The following is a 14977-nucleotide window of genomic DNA, read 5'->3' on the forward strand; positions in this document are numbered from 1 at the left end:
GAAACTGCAAAATGGAATGAGCTGTGAACAGTACACAGGTATGGAAATCCTAACATTAAAATGCATACATGATTAGGAATAACTATGCACTTTATTCCGATGTTTTATAAACCAAGAAGTTATTGTGTATAGATTTCTGCTAATTTTTTTTTTTGTCTTTAAGAATTGAAAACCATCTTGAGCAAAAAACGGACTTATGATTTTCCTCTAGATGGACCAGTTACAAAAAAGAAGTGCTCTTTTCAACCTAGCTTATTCTTGGTAAGAAAATGTTTTTCCTTGTAACCTTTTTTTTTTTTTTTTTTGTTATTTTGTTTATTACATGTTCCCTTTAATTTTCTTGCAGACGCCTCCAAGTACACCAAAATCAAATGAAAATATGGATGATGTAACCAAAAGTGATACAGATTTGCTTCAGAGTCTGATAAATATAAAGAATGAGTCCAAACCAGTCTCTTTAAATACTGTGCAAGTTAGCTGGCTGGAAAATGTGCCACAATTCGACAGTACTCAAGAAACCCTATATCAAGATGTTACTGAGTCACATTCTTTTCCCTTGTCTCAGGCATTCCAAGCCTGCTCCCCACCTCAAATAAGTGAGCCATGTCTGTTTCCTCTGCAAAATCCTGATGTTCCTCTCCAATTCACTAATTCTGAGTACAATTTCCAAGATAGCACTGCAGTAGTCGATGCAAACCAAAGTTATGTACGTTTTCCAAATGAAGAATTTTCAGACTTCCAAATTCAAAGCTTGATGTCTCTACTTGTGGGTCCAGAGCTTTCACCAGAAGTGATACCTTCAGTGAAATCGAGTCTACCAGCTCAGAATTACTGCCCTACCCATGTGCCCCCACAGATGTTTATTCCAGATAGAAATAATTCAAATTCTTTTCAGATGGGCAAAACATTCTTCCAGTGGCAGATTGAACAAGAAGATAAGAAAATGGCCAATGTTACCCAGGAGCAGCTTCTTTTTAAAGATCCTGATGGTGACACGTAAGTTCTATTGTGCTTTTAGTTTAGTTTTCTGTTATAAAGACAGACACAATGCTTTGTTTTTGGTGAACATGGTTATGATTTTGTGTAGTTATACAGAATATCTGGAAAAAATATTCTTGTGTGTTCATAGCAGAATATTAAAATGGTTGGCATTAAGTTTGCCTTGTAAAATTAAACAAATCACATATGTATGCCTTAGGTACCTTCACATTTGTGTTGCACACGGAAGAAGAGCACTCTGTTATGTCATTGCACAGAAGATGGCTGCCCTTAATATGCTGGATATAAAAGAGCGAAATAACCAGGTGAGTTCAGCTTCATGTAGTTGTCTTAGTAAACATCCAAGATTCCCCAACTACTGTTTTGCAGCAGTTATGTTTATCTTTTTCCAACTGGCAGCTAAGTACTTAGTGATTCCTTCCCCTATCAAATGCAGCCAAATGCACTGAAGATCAGCTATATGTGGTTTGGGAATGCTAATGGGGCCTCATAAATATCTTTTTCCCTGCAACTCGGTACATTTCAAGGTTATAGCTATTTTGCTGCCTGCCTGGCCAAGACTTTTTATATGCTTTATATTGTGCCAGTATGTAATGTAGTGCTTTATGATGAAAATGGTAAATCACTGACAATAGTCTAACTAAGTAGAAATTAAAATGTAATATCCCTATGGCCGGCACCCAAACACACACGAAGACCAGTGTCACCACAAGCAAGTTAACTCTCAAGTGTGATAGTCTGCAACTCCCTAGACATGATTTGGTTAGTGCAGTGTGCCCATGTATGGCTAGTTTAGAGGATTTAGATCAATAATCCTTAGTCCTGTTTGGTCAGCCAAAATGAAGTGAAGAAGAGTCACAGTTCTACAATACAGAGGTGGCCAAAATGTGCTTACTAGAATGTGGACAATGCAGTTGACTTTTTCTTTAACAAAAACTTTGCAGAGTGCATTGCAAGTTGCCGTGGCTGCCAACCAGCATCTAATTGTTCAAGACTTAATTAACCTTGGAGCCCAGGTGAACACTATAGATTACTGGGGAAGAACACCTCTGCATGTCTGTGCTGAAAAGGGCTACCCCCATGTTTTACAGGTGAGTAGTATAGAGTATCTTGATTACCTGTGTAGTATTGTTTCTATGATTTTTTTTTTTTTAAATAGGTAAATGCTTCTTTCATCTATTATTAAAATTATTAACTATAGGACATGTTGACTGTGCAGCTCATAAAGAGCAGTATCTGCTATTCACACTTACAGAAGGTGGGGTAAATTTGTATTTCAGCCTATAGGAAGGTGGCTTCACCCTCAGAATAGCATCATTGACAGATCTGACCCTTTGCAGACTATACTGTTTAACAAGTCAGAGTGTTGGACCTGTGTAAGTCTGTTTATTCAGTAGATGTTTCAGGGACAAGCCACTTAATCAAGTGTTGGATCTGTAACTAAGATGGGTTTAAAGCAATGGAATACTGAGGTGGGGCTCAAATTGATTTCCTTCACTGATACTTTTGTGTCTGTATCACTTTGTTAAATCTTTTTAACAGTCCAGTCCTGTCAGCAGCATAAGTACATTTTCTTACATATTTGATACTATGTAGGTGTAGGTACTACACTTAATAAAACTAGTAAAAATGTGCTGTATTGTAGCCTTGAAACATTTTTCTTAAACTGTCCTCTCTTTATCTGTTCTGTAAACTGTTATATTGTTTTTGGTGACTGTTCTTTGTGTATGACTTTTGCAGGCAATTCAGAAAGGTGCTTCTGAGAGCAACCAGCATTTAGATGTGGAGGAAAAAAATTATGAAGGTGAGCTGCTTAAGAACTTTTACTTCCAATAGTTAAATTGGTGGGAGTCCATTAATTAAGGAAGGTGCTTTTGTAGATTTAAAATTAGATTTGTATAATATTACATGCAACCAAATAGGTGTATGAAGAAGTTACTAAGCAAATTTGTAAATATGTTGGAAGACAACACTTATGGCCGACTGTGGGCCAAGGTCTAACTATATTGCAAGTGTGCAGAAAAGGTCAGCTTTGTAAATTATTGTACATCCCTTCCTAGTTATGCTTATATATGGGTTCCTTAACTATTACAAATTTTCATTATGTGTGTTTTCTGTGTATCATAGGTCTGACAGCTCTGCACTGTGCAGTGATTGCCCACAATGCAGTAGTGCAGCAGTTACAGAAAAATATGCAGGATCGTACCCCTGAGACAGAGGAACTGTTACTAAAGAACAAGGCAATGGTTGACACAGTTAAGATGCTTCTTCAGATGGGTGCTTCTGTTGAAGCCAAGGTAAGCCCACAGACCTACATGTAAACATCAGTCCACCAAATATATCTTAATATGAGCCAAGACTTAAAGTAAACTCATACATTAATAGAGATGCATAAAAAGATTTTTTTATTAACACGTGACAAACTTCTTGATGCTGCCTGTATTGGCTCTTGTTATCATTATTTAGTGGGTACAAAGTACTAATAACCTGCAATTGCTTCAATAGGATACTAAAAGTGGACGCACTGCTCTACACCTGGCTGCAGAAGAAGCAAATCTTGAATTGCTTGGTCTTTTTCTGGAGTTGCCAAGAACACTGGCTTTCATAAACGAAAAGGTAAATTCTATATAATTGTTTAACCATGCAGTTAATATAGCTAGCAGGGCTTCTTATAGTTAACAACTCAAAATAGAATGAAAGAATAACTGGGGTTATGTATCCATATATTTGGTCATATATATAGATCTTGTGATATTTAAATTGAAGCATAGTATTATAGTCTAGGATAGAAATACCAAAATAGGTTTGCATAATTTAAAGGGCAACTTCCATTAATATAAATGCATAGTATAGTGAATACGTAATAATAATTTTCTAATATAAGTAAGTTTTGCTGTATAAATTAATTATTACTGTGCTTCCTTGGACTAACATGTTTCATATCCCGCAAATCTTAACTACGCTGTTTGTCAGCAGTGCATTGCAAATACCTGACATGTGCTACAATCAGCCAGTTAAAGCAGGTAGAATGTCAAGGCAACTCACAAATGTTGTTATTCAATCTTATAGGGTGTACTGAGCCTTTTCATCTGTTTAGAAACATTGTCATTTGTAAAAATACACACTTACAAAATATCTATTTAAACTTCAAAATATGTTCAAATTGAATACTCTGTAAAGCCACATTGATGTCCTGTTTGATATTTCATTATCCTTGCAGGCTTACAATGGCAACACTGCTCTCCATGTCGCAGCCAGTTTGCAGTATCGAAAAACCCACCTTGGAGCTGTTCGGCTTTTAATGAGGAAGGGTGCAGATCCTAGTGCTAGAAACCTGGAGAATGAGCAGCCCGTTCACTTGGTTCCAGATGGACCAGTGGGGGAAGAGGTAATGTCTGTTACTACATCAGAAAAATTTTAGTTTAAAAAATGGTCATTTTGTTCCTCCAGAAATTAGCTATCCTTTACATGTTTAATTGTGCAGTACACTACATTAAACTTTCTATATATAGATATATTTTTTTAGCAGCTATGCACACCCCCAAATGACAAAACTACAACTGATGGCTTTTGTAATTTAGTTGTAACTTTACCAGAGTGCTGTGGGAGCTCTAAAGAAGACTGAGCTATTAAATAATAGATGCTTTGTCAAGTCCAAAATGAAAACATTATAAACTGTCCCAATAACACCTCCATGTTTTTATGCCCTTTGTCTTAATGGGACAAACAAACATATTTCACGCTCTCTGCTTGTGCAACATTTCTCTGCCCTAGTCCCTATACGATTTTATTTACATAAACACCTATTCATCCCAAATGTATTGTCAATATATTAAGGGCTCATTGTGTTTTTGTTTTACCTTGCACCATTCTGAAACAAAACTTTTAGATTTAACTGTTTGACTGAGATTTCAGATGTTTTATGTTATGTACCGTTACATCACATTACTAGAAATATGCAGTCTGTTTTAATGTCGTTTCTTTTATTTTTACAGATAAGGAGGGTTCTCAAAGGAAAATCAGCCCAGCACCGAGCATCCCTTTACTAGCCTCTACTGGAGTTTGTCGGCACCCACTGCTAGTTAAGCAGTCTTTTATCTGTAAAGAGATTTGTCTAGTGGCAAATGTATGTTGGTTTCTATGAAACTGAAAAAGTTAAAGCTATTATATAGTTACTTATACACACCAGAGACTTTGGAATGTCCTTTAACTCAGTGTGTTTCATTAGTTGGAATCTTTCCTTTACTTACATTATCTCTTATCATTATCTCATCATTGCATTATCTCTTTCATTAGTTGGAATCTTTCCTTTACTTTATCTCATTGTACAACTACAGATTTCGCTTTTGTATATTCAAAACCCAATCTATTTTGTTAAAAACTCAATTGTTCTATAATAAAGAGAGCCTACATTTTGTAACCTGTTTAAATGCAATGTAAATGTAAATATTATGAATTTAGAATTGTAAGTGTGCTTTTAGTTTTTAAAATATATCTGCAATGTACAAGGATAAATGTTCAGTACCTGCTACAATTTAAAAATACAGTATATCAATATTTAAGAGGTTGGGGGAGTTGTTAGGTGAATCCATTATTACGTAGAATGTAGTACTTGTAACATGACATTGGTATTTAATTATTTTGTTCATATTTGTGTCTCACAGTTAATATTGTGATGCAAATGTTCTTATCCCTGAATATCTTAGTCTGTAAAAAACAAAAGGATTTCAGTTATCTTTAATGGCTATATATGTAATGTATATATATATTTTTTGCTTCAGTATAAGAAACAAATCTTAAGTTTCATGTAGTATGTCTTGTAGACAGAATATTTATTTAAGTATTTGAAATTTTGCAATAATTGTGTATGTCGAAATAAGCAGAATTGCAATAAAGATTATTGATTAATAACCTATTACTCCCCTTCATACCTTAAATATGTACTGATGAATTAAAGCTCACCAGAATTTATTTTAGGCCTGGGTACTTGTTCACATTGACAAAGCACAAAGAAGGCAAATGGATTTGTGCTTCAAGTTCATGCTTGCTTCCATAGTAGCTAGTCTGGAGTTGGTTGTTACAGAGTTTAATTTAGAATAATGAAAGTAATCCACTGGTTACTACAGTGCTAAAACAAACATCACTGTACTTTGTACCAAGTCTGAGCAGTACAGAATTGAGCTTACTGGCTGATATTGGCTATTTATAAAAATAATTATCTCTCATCTCCGGTTGTTGCTGCTGTGCTTTGCACCTTGTATAATGCTGATAATCAAGTACAAGGTTCAGATTACAGCACTGACAGGAGCAAGGGTGCCCTGTATTTAATGCCTTGCTCTTTGGGTCTTTTGATGCTCCTCCCTTGCTTGTCCTGAATGATGCACAGCATATGGCCTTTTTAGAGGACATCCAAGTCCATTCAGGCTTACCTCCTCTGGTAGGCCATATAGTGAGAGAGGTGCAACACTTTGTGATTTATTCATGGTCAAGGTGCACCATGCCCCACAAGCATAATATACAATCTTACATGCTAAAGTTATACAGTGAAAGTTATCTATACAGCTAAATATGTAAAACTAAAGAGCTAGAAAGCAAAATTAAAACATACCTTTAGGAAGGAATTTACTCTTACACTGCTTTTTAAAAGTAACATCAACTGTAGTTATGATCAATTCAACTGCAAAGTTGGGATTTTACAATAAGCCTATATCATCCATAAAAAGGAGTCATACTTAACTATTCTATATATATATATATATATATATATACATACCTGTATATAATGATTATTATATTCCTGTGCTGAATAACAAGGTTTAAGGATTATGTTCCTAGCTCAAATATGTTCGCGTGACAGTGACTTGATCCTTTTAAACCTGTTTATTTACTGCAATAGGAACTTCCTTGTTAACTTCCTTCTAGTAGTGGATTGTTTACCACCATTGAAAACTTTTTTTAAATTGCACTGATGTAACTTCTTTGCCAGTTAAATCACTGGAATACATTTTACTTGTACTGAGGATTAAATGAGGCTTTCTGTGCTGGATTTTGTCTTGTTAATGTGAATGATCCATGCGCTGTGTTTCACAGATGTATTGGAGAGTGGTAATAGAAAGTTTGACCACCACTACCGGTATCTGCAATAAAAATCTGCCTTGTGCCATAGCTGTTTAATTTGATGTATGAGTTTTAAAATGTATGACTATTAGGAGGTCTTGGCTCTGCAGTGGTGTCATGTAACTTCAGATCATCTCAGCTCAAATAAATGAAAGATCACTATTAGCCTCAAAAAGGAGAACCCAAAAGTACCATCTGCAATGCCTTGTCTTGCCACAGTATAGCAGAGGAACAATTTACAAATAGTATTGCCTCCAGATCTCAGGCATTATGAGGAAAGATTTTCTTACACATAAAGAATAACAAGAATCATTTCACCAACAGATTTTTAATTGTATTAGTAAACTAGTTAGTCCATAATGAAATTCACATTTTTCTTTCAAAAAACAAGTTTTCTTACATTTTAATTATTGCTGAATATATATTGACTGTACAGTTGTACCAAAGTAAAGACACAATTTGCTTAAAGGCAAAGAAAGGTTAATATAAATTAAAAGTAAGTCTAAAGGAATTCTTTTAAGTACTTACTGCATATCTAAATTCCCAGATCCCTGCTTGCTTCTCTGAGATATGGTGCTGGCAGCCTACAGCAGTGTGAAGACTACAGTGACATCACTGAAATCTCTCTCCCCTTCCTGTAGGCTGCCAGCGACAGCCTTCAGTAGCAATGCACATGTGTGTAACTTGATCCTGTCTCCTGTTCTGAGCTACACATGCCCAGCAGCCAATCAGAGGGGAAGGGGGGGGGGGAGGCAATGAAACACATGTGCAGTATGAAGCAAGGAGGGAAAGGAAGGGAGAATACATTTTGGCTGCCTGTTAAACAGATAGAAAATGTGAAGTAAGTGTGACTGAGTAAATATTTGATTAGGTGAGCCAAAAGTGTGGCGTTTTTACTAAACAATAGGAGGATTATTGGGCAGTATGCTTTTTAAATTTTGACTTGCATTCTCCTTTAAGAAAGAGCAGCTAATCTTACCACAGTGTAAAGCATAAAGAAGTAGGCTAGAAATGCTGCATGTTATTATTGTTTTGTACCAGCATAAGGCTACAACAGCCCTTTAGCCCCCAGTAGCTCCCCATCTTGTGTTCTGCCAATTTACTGCACATGCTCTGTGCTGCTGTTGGTTACCTGAGCTTACCAACTGACTCACATTAAATTGTATATTTAGTATATAAAAGTTACAATATAAGGCTGATTATATTAATTAATTCAGATTCTCATTACGTGGCAGCTCTGAAAACAGTGCAATTTGCATCAGAATTTAATAATCCGTCCTGTAGCATCAGATTCTATGACAGAGGAACCTAATTTTCTGCTTGAGGATTTGCAACTACCCCTAATCTTAGCTTCTCAACAGCTGCCCAGATCACACTGAGCATGTGAGTGTCACTGACACTTCTAACAAAATCCAAGATGGTAACCTTCTGTGCGCAACTTTGAAGACCTGAATCATTACTATTATACAGATTCAGATTTAGGATGATGCAGTAAATTCATCATGTTTTTAGGATAGAATGGGGCAGATTTATCAAAGTGTGAAATCAAAGCTCATCACATAAAAACTCACCATCTTTCTATTCATTCCTGTGGGATTTTTAGAAGCATAGTTATCAATGGTGAAATGGCAATTGAATAGAAAGTTTTTCTGTAGTGAGCTCTAATCTTACATTTTGATAATTCTGCCCCAGTGTATGGTATATTTACTGGCAGCTAATAAGAATTGTAGGCACTGGCTTCTAGTGCTGATCACACTTCAGTATAAATATTACTCGAACAGTAATAGAAACAGTTTCTGTCAATGTTCTTGTAGCATTTACAAAAAATACTTAAACATATGATTATCACAGTGTTTCAGCCTGTGTATATCCCAGGATAATAATACAGGATACAAAATCTCCACATCATTGGTTGATGACAGATGAATAGTTTTTATTTGTCAAAGCTAGACATTCACATCATTTGCATATCAAGCCAGCATTGCTCAAGTATCAGCCTTGAAGTTCCTGGCATATATAATTGCTCCCTAAGATTTCCTAGATATTTCCGACTGTGTTTGTCATGTGACAATCCAAAGCATTGAAGCAGCTGTAGTTCAGACAATTGATGATAATATAACATATAATTACGTAAAGCTTTTGACAACTGACAACATGTTATAAGAATTTACAAGTGATATAAATGATCCAGAGTGTTGGTGTGGCTTGACATGCTACTTCCTGGAAAAATGACTGAGCTGCAGTAATAAAAAGGTCTAGAGACAATCCACATCAGGGTCTCACTTGCTCATTCGAAATAAATTTGTTTTAATAAGACTAAAGTCCTTTCTGACAATTGGCGACTGACTGGAATTATTTAGTGTTCTAAAAAGAACAAATTACAAAAAGGCTCACTTTAGATTATTTTAATTATTGTGTTGGGTTGAAAAACCCAACATACTGTTCTTTGACTTTTTCTTCTGCTTCTTGTTATTTTTAGCGCCCCCCATTTTCTAAATGCTACTCCTCCTACAGTTTTAGGGGTTCAACACCCAAACTCTCCACATTTCTTCGTCCTATAGCGGAGCAGGTTGCTTGTGCTTTTCTAAGCAATCCCGCCCCCCATCTTTTTGAGGCGCTGCTCCGAACACCCCAGTTTTCCCATTGACTTTGACAAGGAATATTTTCAAACTGCTGCCACTCTTACAGATTTGAAGCTACATCCCCCAAACTTGCATAACATAATCATGGGGTCACCCCCAATGAAACAGCAGCATTTGATGGATGACCCAAAGTGGGAGGAGCCAACAACAGCCAATCGAATTTCACCAATTGACTATAAAGGGGAAATTTAAACTGCTGCCACACGAACAGCTTTGAGGCCACACAAACTTGAATCACATAGTCATGGGGTCAGCCTGAATGAAAATATGATATTTGTTGGATGCCCAAAAGTGAGTGGAGCTATGAATAGCCAATCAGATTTTAATGGGGGAAATTCAACCTACTGCCATTCTCACAGTAATAACACCAGGGTCCCCAAACTTTGTAGGGTTAGGCACCAGGTAACTGCGGTTCAGGGTTAGAAAGATTGGGCAGAGCCACCAACAGCCAATCAGATTTTACCTGTTGACTTTCAATGGGGAAATTCAAACTGCTGCCATTCACACAGTATTAACCCCAGGGTCCCCAAACTCTTCACAGTTAATCACTAGGGGACTGCAGTTTTAGGTTTGAAAAAGTGGGTGGGGCCACCAGCAGCCAATCAGATTTCATCTATTGATTTTTTTTTTGGTTTAAATTTAAAATGCTGCTATTCCTATACTATTTATGTCAGGGTCCCCAAACTTTGCAGAATTAGTCACTGGGTGACAAGAAATCAAGGTCTGAAAAAAGTAAGTGGAGCCACAGACAGCCAATCAGATTTATTTCATTGATTTTAATGGGGAAATCTAAATTGCTGCCATTCTCACACGTTTAACGCCAGTGTCCCCAAACTTTTCAGTTGGCCACTGGGGGACTAAGGTTAAAGGTTTAGAAAAAGTTGATAGAGCCACCAACAGTCAGATCAGATTTCACCTGAATTTCATTGGTTTATATTTATACTGCTGCCTTTCTCACAATATGTGCCAGGGTTCCCAAACTTTTCACAGTTACAGTGGGGACATTTAAATTGCTGCCATTCAGACACTATTAAAACCAGGGTCACCGAACTTTGCACAGTGGTTTTACTATGTAACTGTGGGCCAAAGTTAGAAAAACTGGGTGGAGCCAAGAACAGAAAGTCCTTAACTTTCATATTTTAAGGGCTATTAGATTTGTAGCAGAATGGTTTGCTGAGATATTTTTTTTATTTACACACACAAAAAAAATGTAACTAAGTAATTAAAATTTTAAAAATGCAGAAATAATTAAAATCACATGATGAAAGTGAAGTATAAGGTATAATCATAGGCTGTTTGAACCTGCAACCAAAAAAAGTGTTGGAGCACCCTGAAATTATTACTTATTAATTATTTCAGGGTGCTCCAATTAATTATTTCTTCAATAGACATTCTTTTAACTATACATATTTAAGGAATTTGCACCCTCACAGGTGCTGCTGTGTGTCGAGGGGGGCACAGCAGCACCTGTTGCAGAGGTTAAAAAGCCTCTTGAGAAAAAGAAAAGTCTAAACCTGATATAGCAAATGTGTGTGGATCTGTCACTGGTAGGAACAACATTTTGATTTTATACCGCTACACTAATTATATATTAAATGCTGTGTAAGATATTGTAAAATACGTTTTAAAGGGATGGTTCACCTTTAAGATAAATAGGAAATTATGGATCATTGACCCCAGCAGACAAAAAGCTATTGCTCTATGATGCTACAATTGTATTGTTATGGTTACTTTTTATTGCTTATCTTCCTATTTTGGCCCTGCTCTATTTATATTCCTGTCTCTCTTTCAATCCACTGCCTGGTTGCTAGGTTAAATTGGACTCTAGCAACCAGCTTGCTGCTGAAATTCCAAACTGGAGAGCTGCTGAACAAAAAGCTAAATAACTCAAAACCCACAAATAATAAACAATAAAAACCAATTGCTAATAGTCTCAGAATATTACTCTCTACATCATACTAAAAATGAATTCAAATGTGAACAACCCCTTTAAATACGTTTTAGCAGGAAAAGCAGTAAAATAATTACACAGACCTAGATTCATAAAAATGAGATAGGATTATAACCTCTGGGCTTTAAACCTTATACTTTTATGTCCTTTGAACCCTTATTTAAATCAGGAAATAAACTCTGTAGTCACATTTCTCAGAAAGCATTTATCCTGTATGTTTTGTGCGAGTGTTTGTTTTAATCTTAAAGTCAAATCTTTAGAATGCTTCTTGCGTGACATTTTAAAAAACTTTTGGTTTCTATAGAAAAACATCAAATATGTTATAGTTATTCTCTCAGAACCAAATAGACAGTGGGCTCCATGGGCATTTGTAGAAAGCCTGTCACACGTCTCAGCTGAGTTCTGTAAGAGCAATTCATTCAGCAGTGTGATTTTGTTACACATGTGGCCATATTGGGCACAATACACTTGGGTACAGCACTTTGAGTAAATAGTTAGACCACATGTAGAGCTTTCCACTGTGTGTCAAGTTTTTCTTTTCTTACACCCCTGGCCAAAGTTCTCACGATTTAAGTGAAGCCTGTGACCTCCTAACAGAAAGTCCTGCAGAAAGGTGTAATTGTAGAACAATATATGTTATGTGTATGCATTCTTTCCAATGACAAGAGCTATGCATTCTTTCCAGCCTCACTGTTTTTTTTTTAATCTTTTTAGCTGACAGCTGTAAAGATATGTTTTACTAAAAGAGATACGTGAAGTGGAAAGTATTTAAATTTAACTAGTTCTGTATTCACAAAAAATGAACAAGCATCATTTTAGGTAAGATAGAAAATTTCGAGAAAATATGGAATCCATGAATGAGATACGAAAGTGGACTACGCCCTCCTCTCCACCTTTAAGTGGGATAAGGATTGTTAGCAATACTATTTTCTTTAAATGAAGTTTTTATTTTAACATTTATTGAAACATAAAATAGTCTAGATTGGAACAGATTACACTGTGAACCCGTATTCTGACATACTTGATAACTTTACTATACATGGGATTTATATTATGGACTGTAATTTCATTATATTGTTTTGTTTAACAAGTAAAATAAAACAAAAAACAAAAAATATATCATTGTGGTTGTAGGATCTGTAAAACAGATGTATTCAACTTCCACAACAATTCATACAATTTAGGGGGTGATATGTGAGGGCTCAGGAAATTGTGAAAATTATATTGTGTGCACTTAGGAAACAGGCCCCAGTAAGCATGATATACAAAACAACAATCTAAAAATAGTTCTTAAAGGGGAACTATTGCAAAAATTAAAATTTAATTTAAGCTTCATCATACTTAAATAATAAATATAAATATAATCAATCAAAACTTCTGTAAAGTTTCTGTAATAATCAAGTTACTCTTCAATTTTCCCTTTTTAGCATTTCTCTTTATTTCTATTATTAATACAGCCTTTGGGGGGGTTGCTTTTGCCTAAAAGATGTATTAGAGATCATTTTCTCAAATCTCCAGAAATTCTGTCTCTCTACATGCAGGATTTGTGCCAAATCAGTTATTTTATTACATTTTGTTTGTGCTGTCTATTTCAGCTAGCTCTAATAGTGTTATGGTTAATGTATTAAATAGTTAATGTTGTTGATTTCTATAATATATAGTGATTTAACAATAGATTAAGCTTTTTACAGTAGATCTTCTTGGACCAAGAAGATGGAAATTTAGCAAAGACTAACTTTAAAATAGTTAAACTAATTACATCACAAACACATACCTCCTAACATTTTGAAACGGAAAGAGGGACAAAAATAAATGCCGCACAGCGTGGCAAATTCTTTTGACCATGCCCATTTTTGCAACCACACCCCCTAAATACCACTACCATTTGACTACATTTGGCAGGTTATTTAAAGTTTGAACACATTTCTGGGGGTTTTGCGGTCCTGTGTTATGTGTTATTACAGTTTTGGTAAAAAAACTGAAATTGCCCTTTAAGCTGCAAGTCTCAGTTCCCCCAAAAGACGTGTTTAGCTTATTAGTTACAATTGTATCTCAGTGCTGGTGTGGCTTTTTACCTTTCTGGGCTCTCTGCCAAAAGCCCACTTATTTAAAGGTGACATTTTATATAAAATTCATATTCAGTTTTAATATTCATCCTCCCTCAAAATGTGAAATGATGCAGAAAGAAAGATGTTTTGAAAGCTTTTTACCCCCTAAAACTGCCATTATATGAGAGCTGCATACACAAGCTCTCCATTCTGAAGCCAGAGCCAAATGAGACATGGGAGTTTTGTATCTTTTTTAGCTTCAGTGCAGGAGATCAAAGGGAAATGAGGGACTTTTCAATAAGAATCCAGGACTGGGGGTTGAGCTGTCAAAAGAGGGACTGTTGGAAGGTATGCAAACACATTGCTGTTTCCATAACTCCGTTGCTAATTGTAAAACATAACATTTGAAGCCAAAGGGAGAAAAACAGGAAGTGGTGAAAGAGCTTGTGAATTAGTCTGAACGTGTAAAAGATACTTAAATCCACTGGCTCATTTGTTTCCAGACTGACATGTGGGTAGCTTGGTTTATATTCTAAGGTCTCGATTTGTCTGTGTGCCATAGATTAATAGACACTAAAAACTGAATCATGATCAACACACCTACCTTCTATATGGCCCACAGCAATGTCAGTGAAAATATAAATCACTTGCATACTGAAACTTGTTATTCCTTACTTGTATTTTGTCCATTTTTCTTTCTATGTTGCTGGGTGCAAAAACAACATATGTTATTAAGGATATCATAAAGTCAATTCTACACCATGGTACTTTTAGATTAAGGTCGGATGTCTACCTTTTTCTGCTATACCGGCACATTTTAAAATCAAGTTCTTTAAATTTGAGGTGCTAAATCTTAAAGGATGTAAAAGGAATAGCCTGTACAGGTATAGGATCCGCTTTCCGGAAACCAGTTATCCAGAAAGTTCAGAATTACGGAAAGGCCATCTCCCATAGACTCCATTTTAAACAAATAATTCTGATGTTTAGAAATTATTTCCTTTTTCTCTGTAATAATAAAACAGTACCTTGTACTTGTCCCAACTAAGATGTAATTAATCCTTATTGGATGGAAACAATGCTATTGGGTTTATCTAATGTTTAAATGATTTTTTAGTAAACTTAAAGAATGGAGATCCAAACTATGGAAAAATCCCTTATCCAGAAGACCCAAGGTTCCAAGCATTCTGGATAACAGATCCCATACCTGTACTAAAAAATCC

At 35.7% G+C, this 14977-nt stretch overlaps 1 protein-coding gene across 2 annotated transcripts in view; it reads left to right on the top strand.

Moving 5' to 3' along the window:
• nfkbiz (NFKB inhibitor zeta) overlaps window positions 1-5914 on the top strand; it is a 48634-nt gene extending 42720 nt beyond the window's left edge. The window contains exons 4-13 of one of the 2 annotated variants that reach the window (XM_031895730.1): window positions 2-38; window positions 164-261; window positions 347-996; window positions 1199-1304; window positions 1944-2090; window positions 2740-2803; window positions 3127-3296; window positions 3505-3615; window positions 4220-4387; window positions 4995-5914. In XM_031895730.1, coding sequence (XP_031751590.1) covers window positions 2-38; window positions 164-261; window positions 347-996; window positions 1199-1304; window positions 1944-2090; window positions 2740-2803; window positions 3127-3296; window positions 3505-3615; window positions 4220-4387; window positions 4995-5048 — 1605 coding nt within the window. In that variant the 3' untranslated portion in view covers window positions 5049-5914. The remainder of the gene's footprint in view (window position 1; window positions 39-163; window positions 262-346; window positions 997-1198; window positions 1305-1943; window positions 2091-2739; window positions 2804-3126; window positions 3297-3504; window positions 3616-4219; window positions 4388-4994) is intronic. The other variant, NM_001130266.1, reaches the window with a different exon arrangement.
• Window positions 5915-14977: the final 9063 nt, after the last annotated feature.

Source organism: Xenopus tropicalis, chromosome 2, assembly GCF_000004195.4.
Source record: "Xenopus tropicalis strain Nigerian chromosome 2, UCB_Xtro_10.0, whole genome shotgun sequence".
NCBI lineage: Eukaryota > Metazoa > Chordata > Amphibia > Anura > Pipidae > Xenopus > Xenopus tropicalis.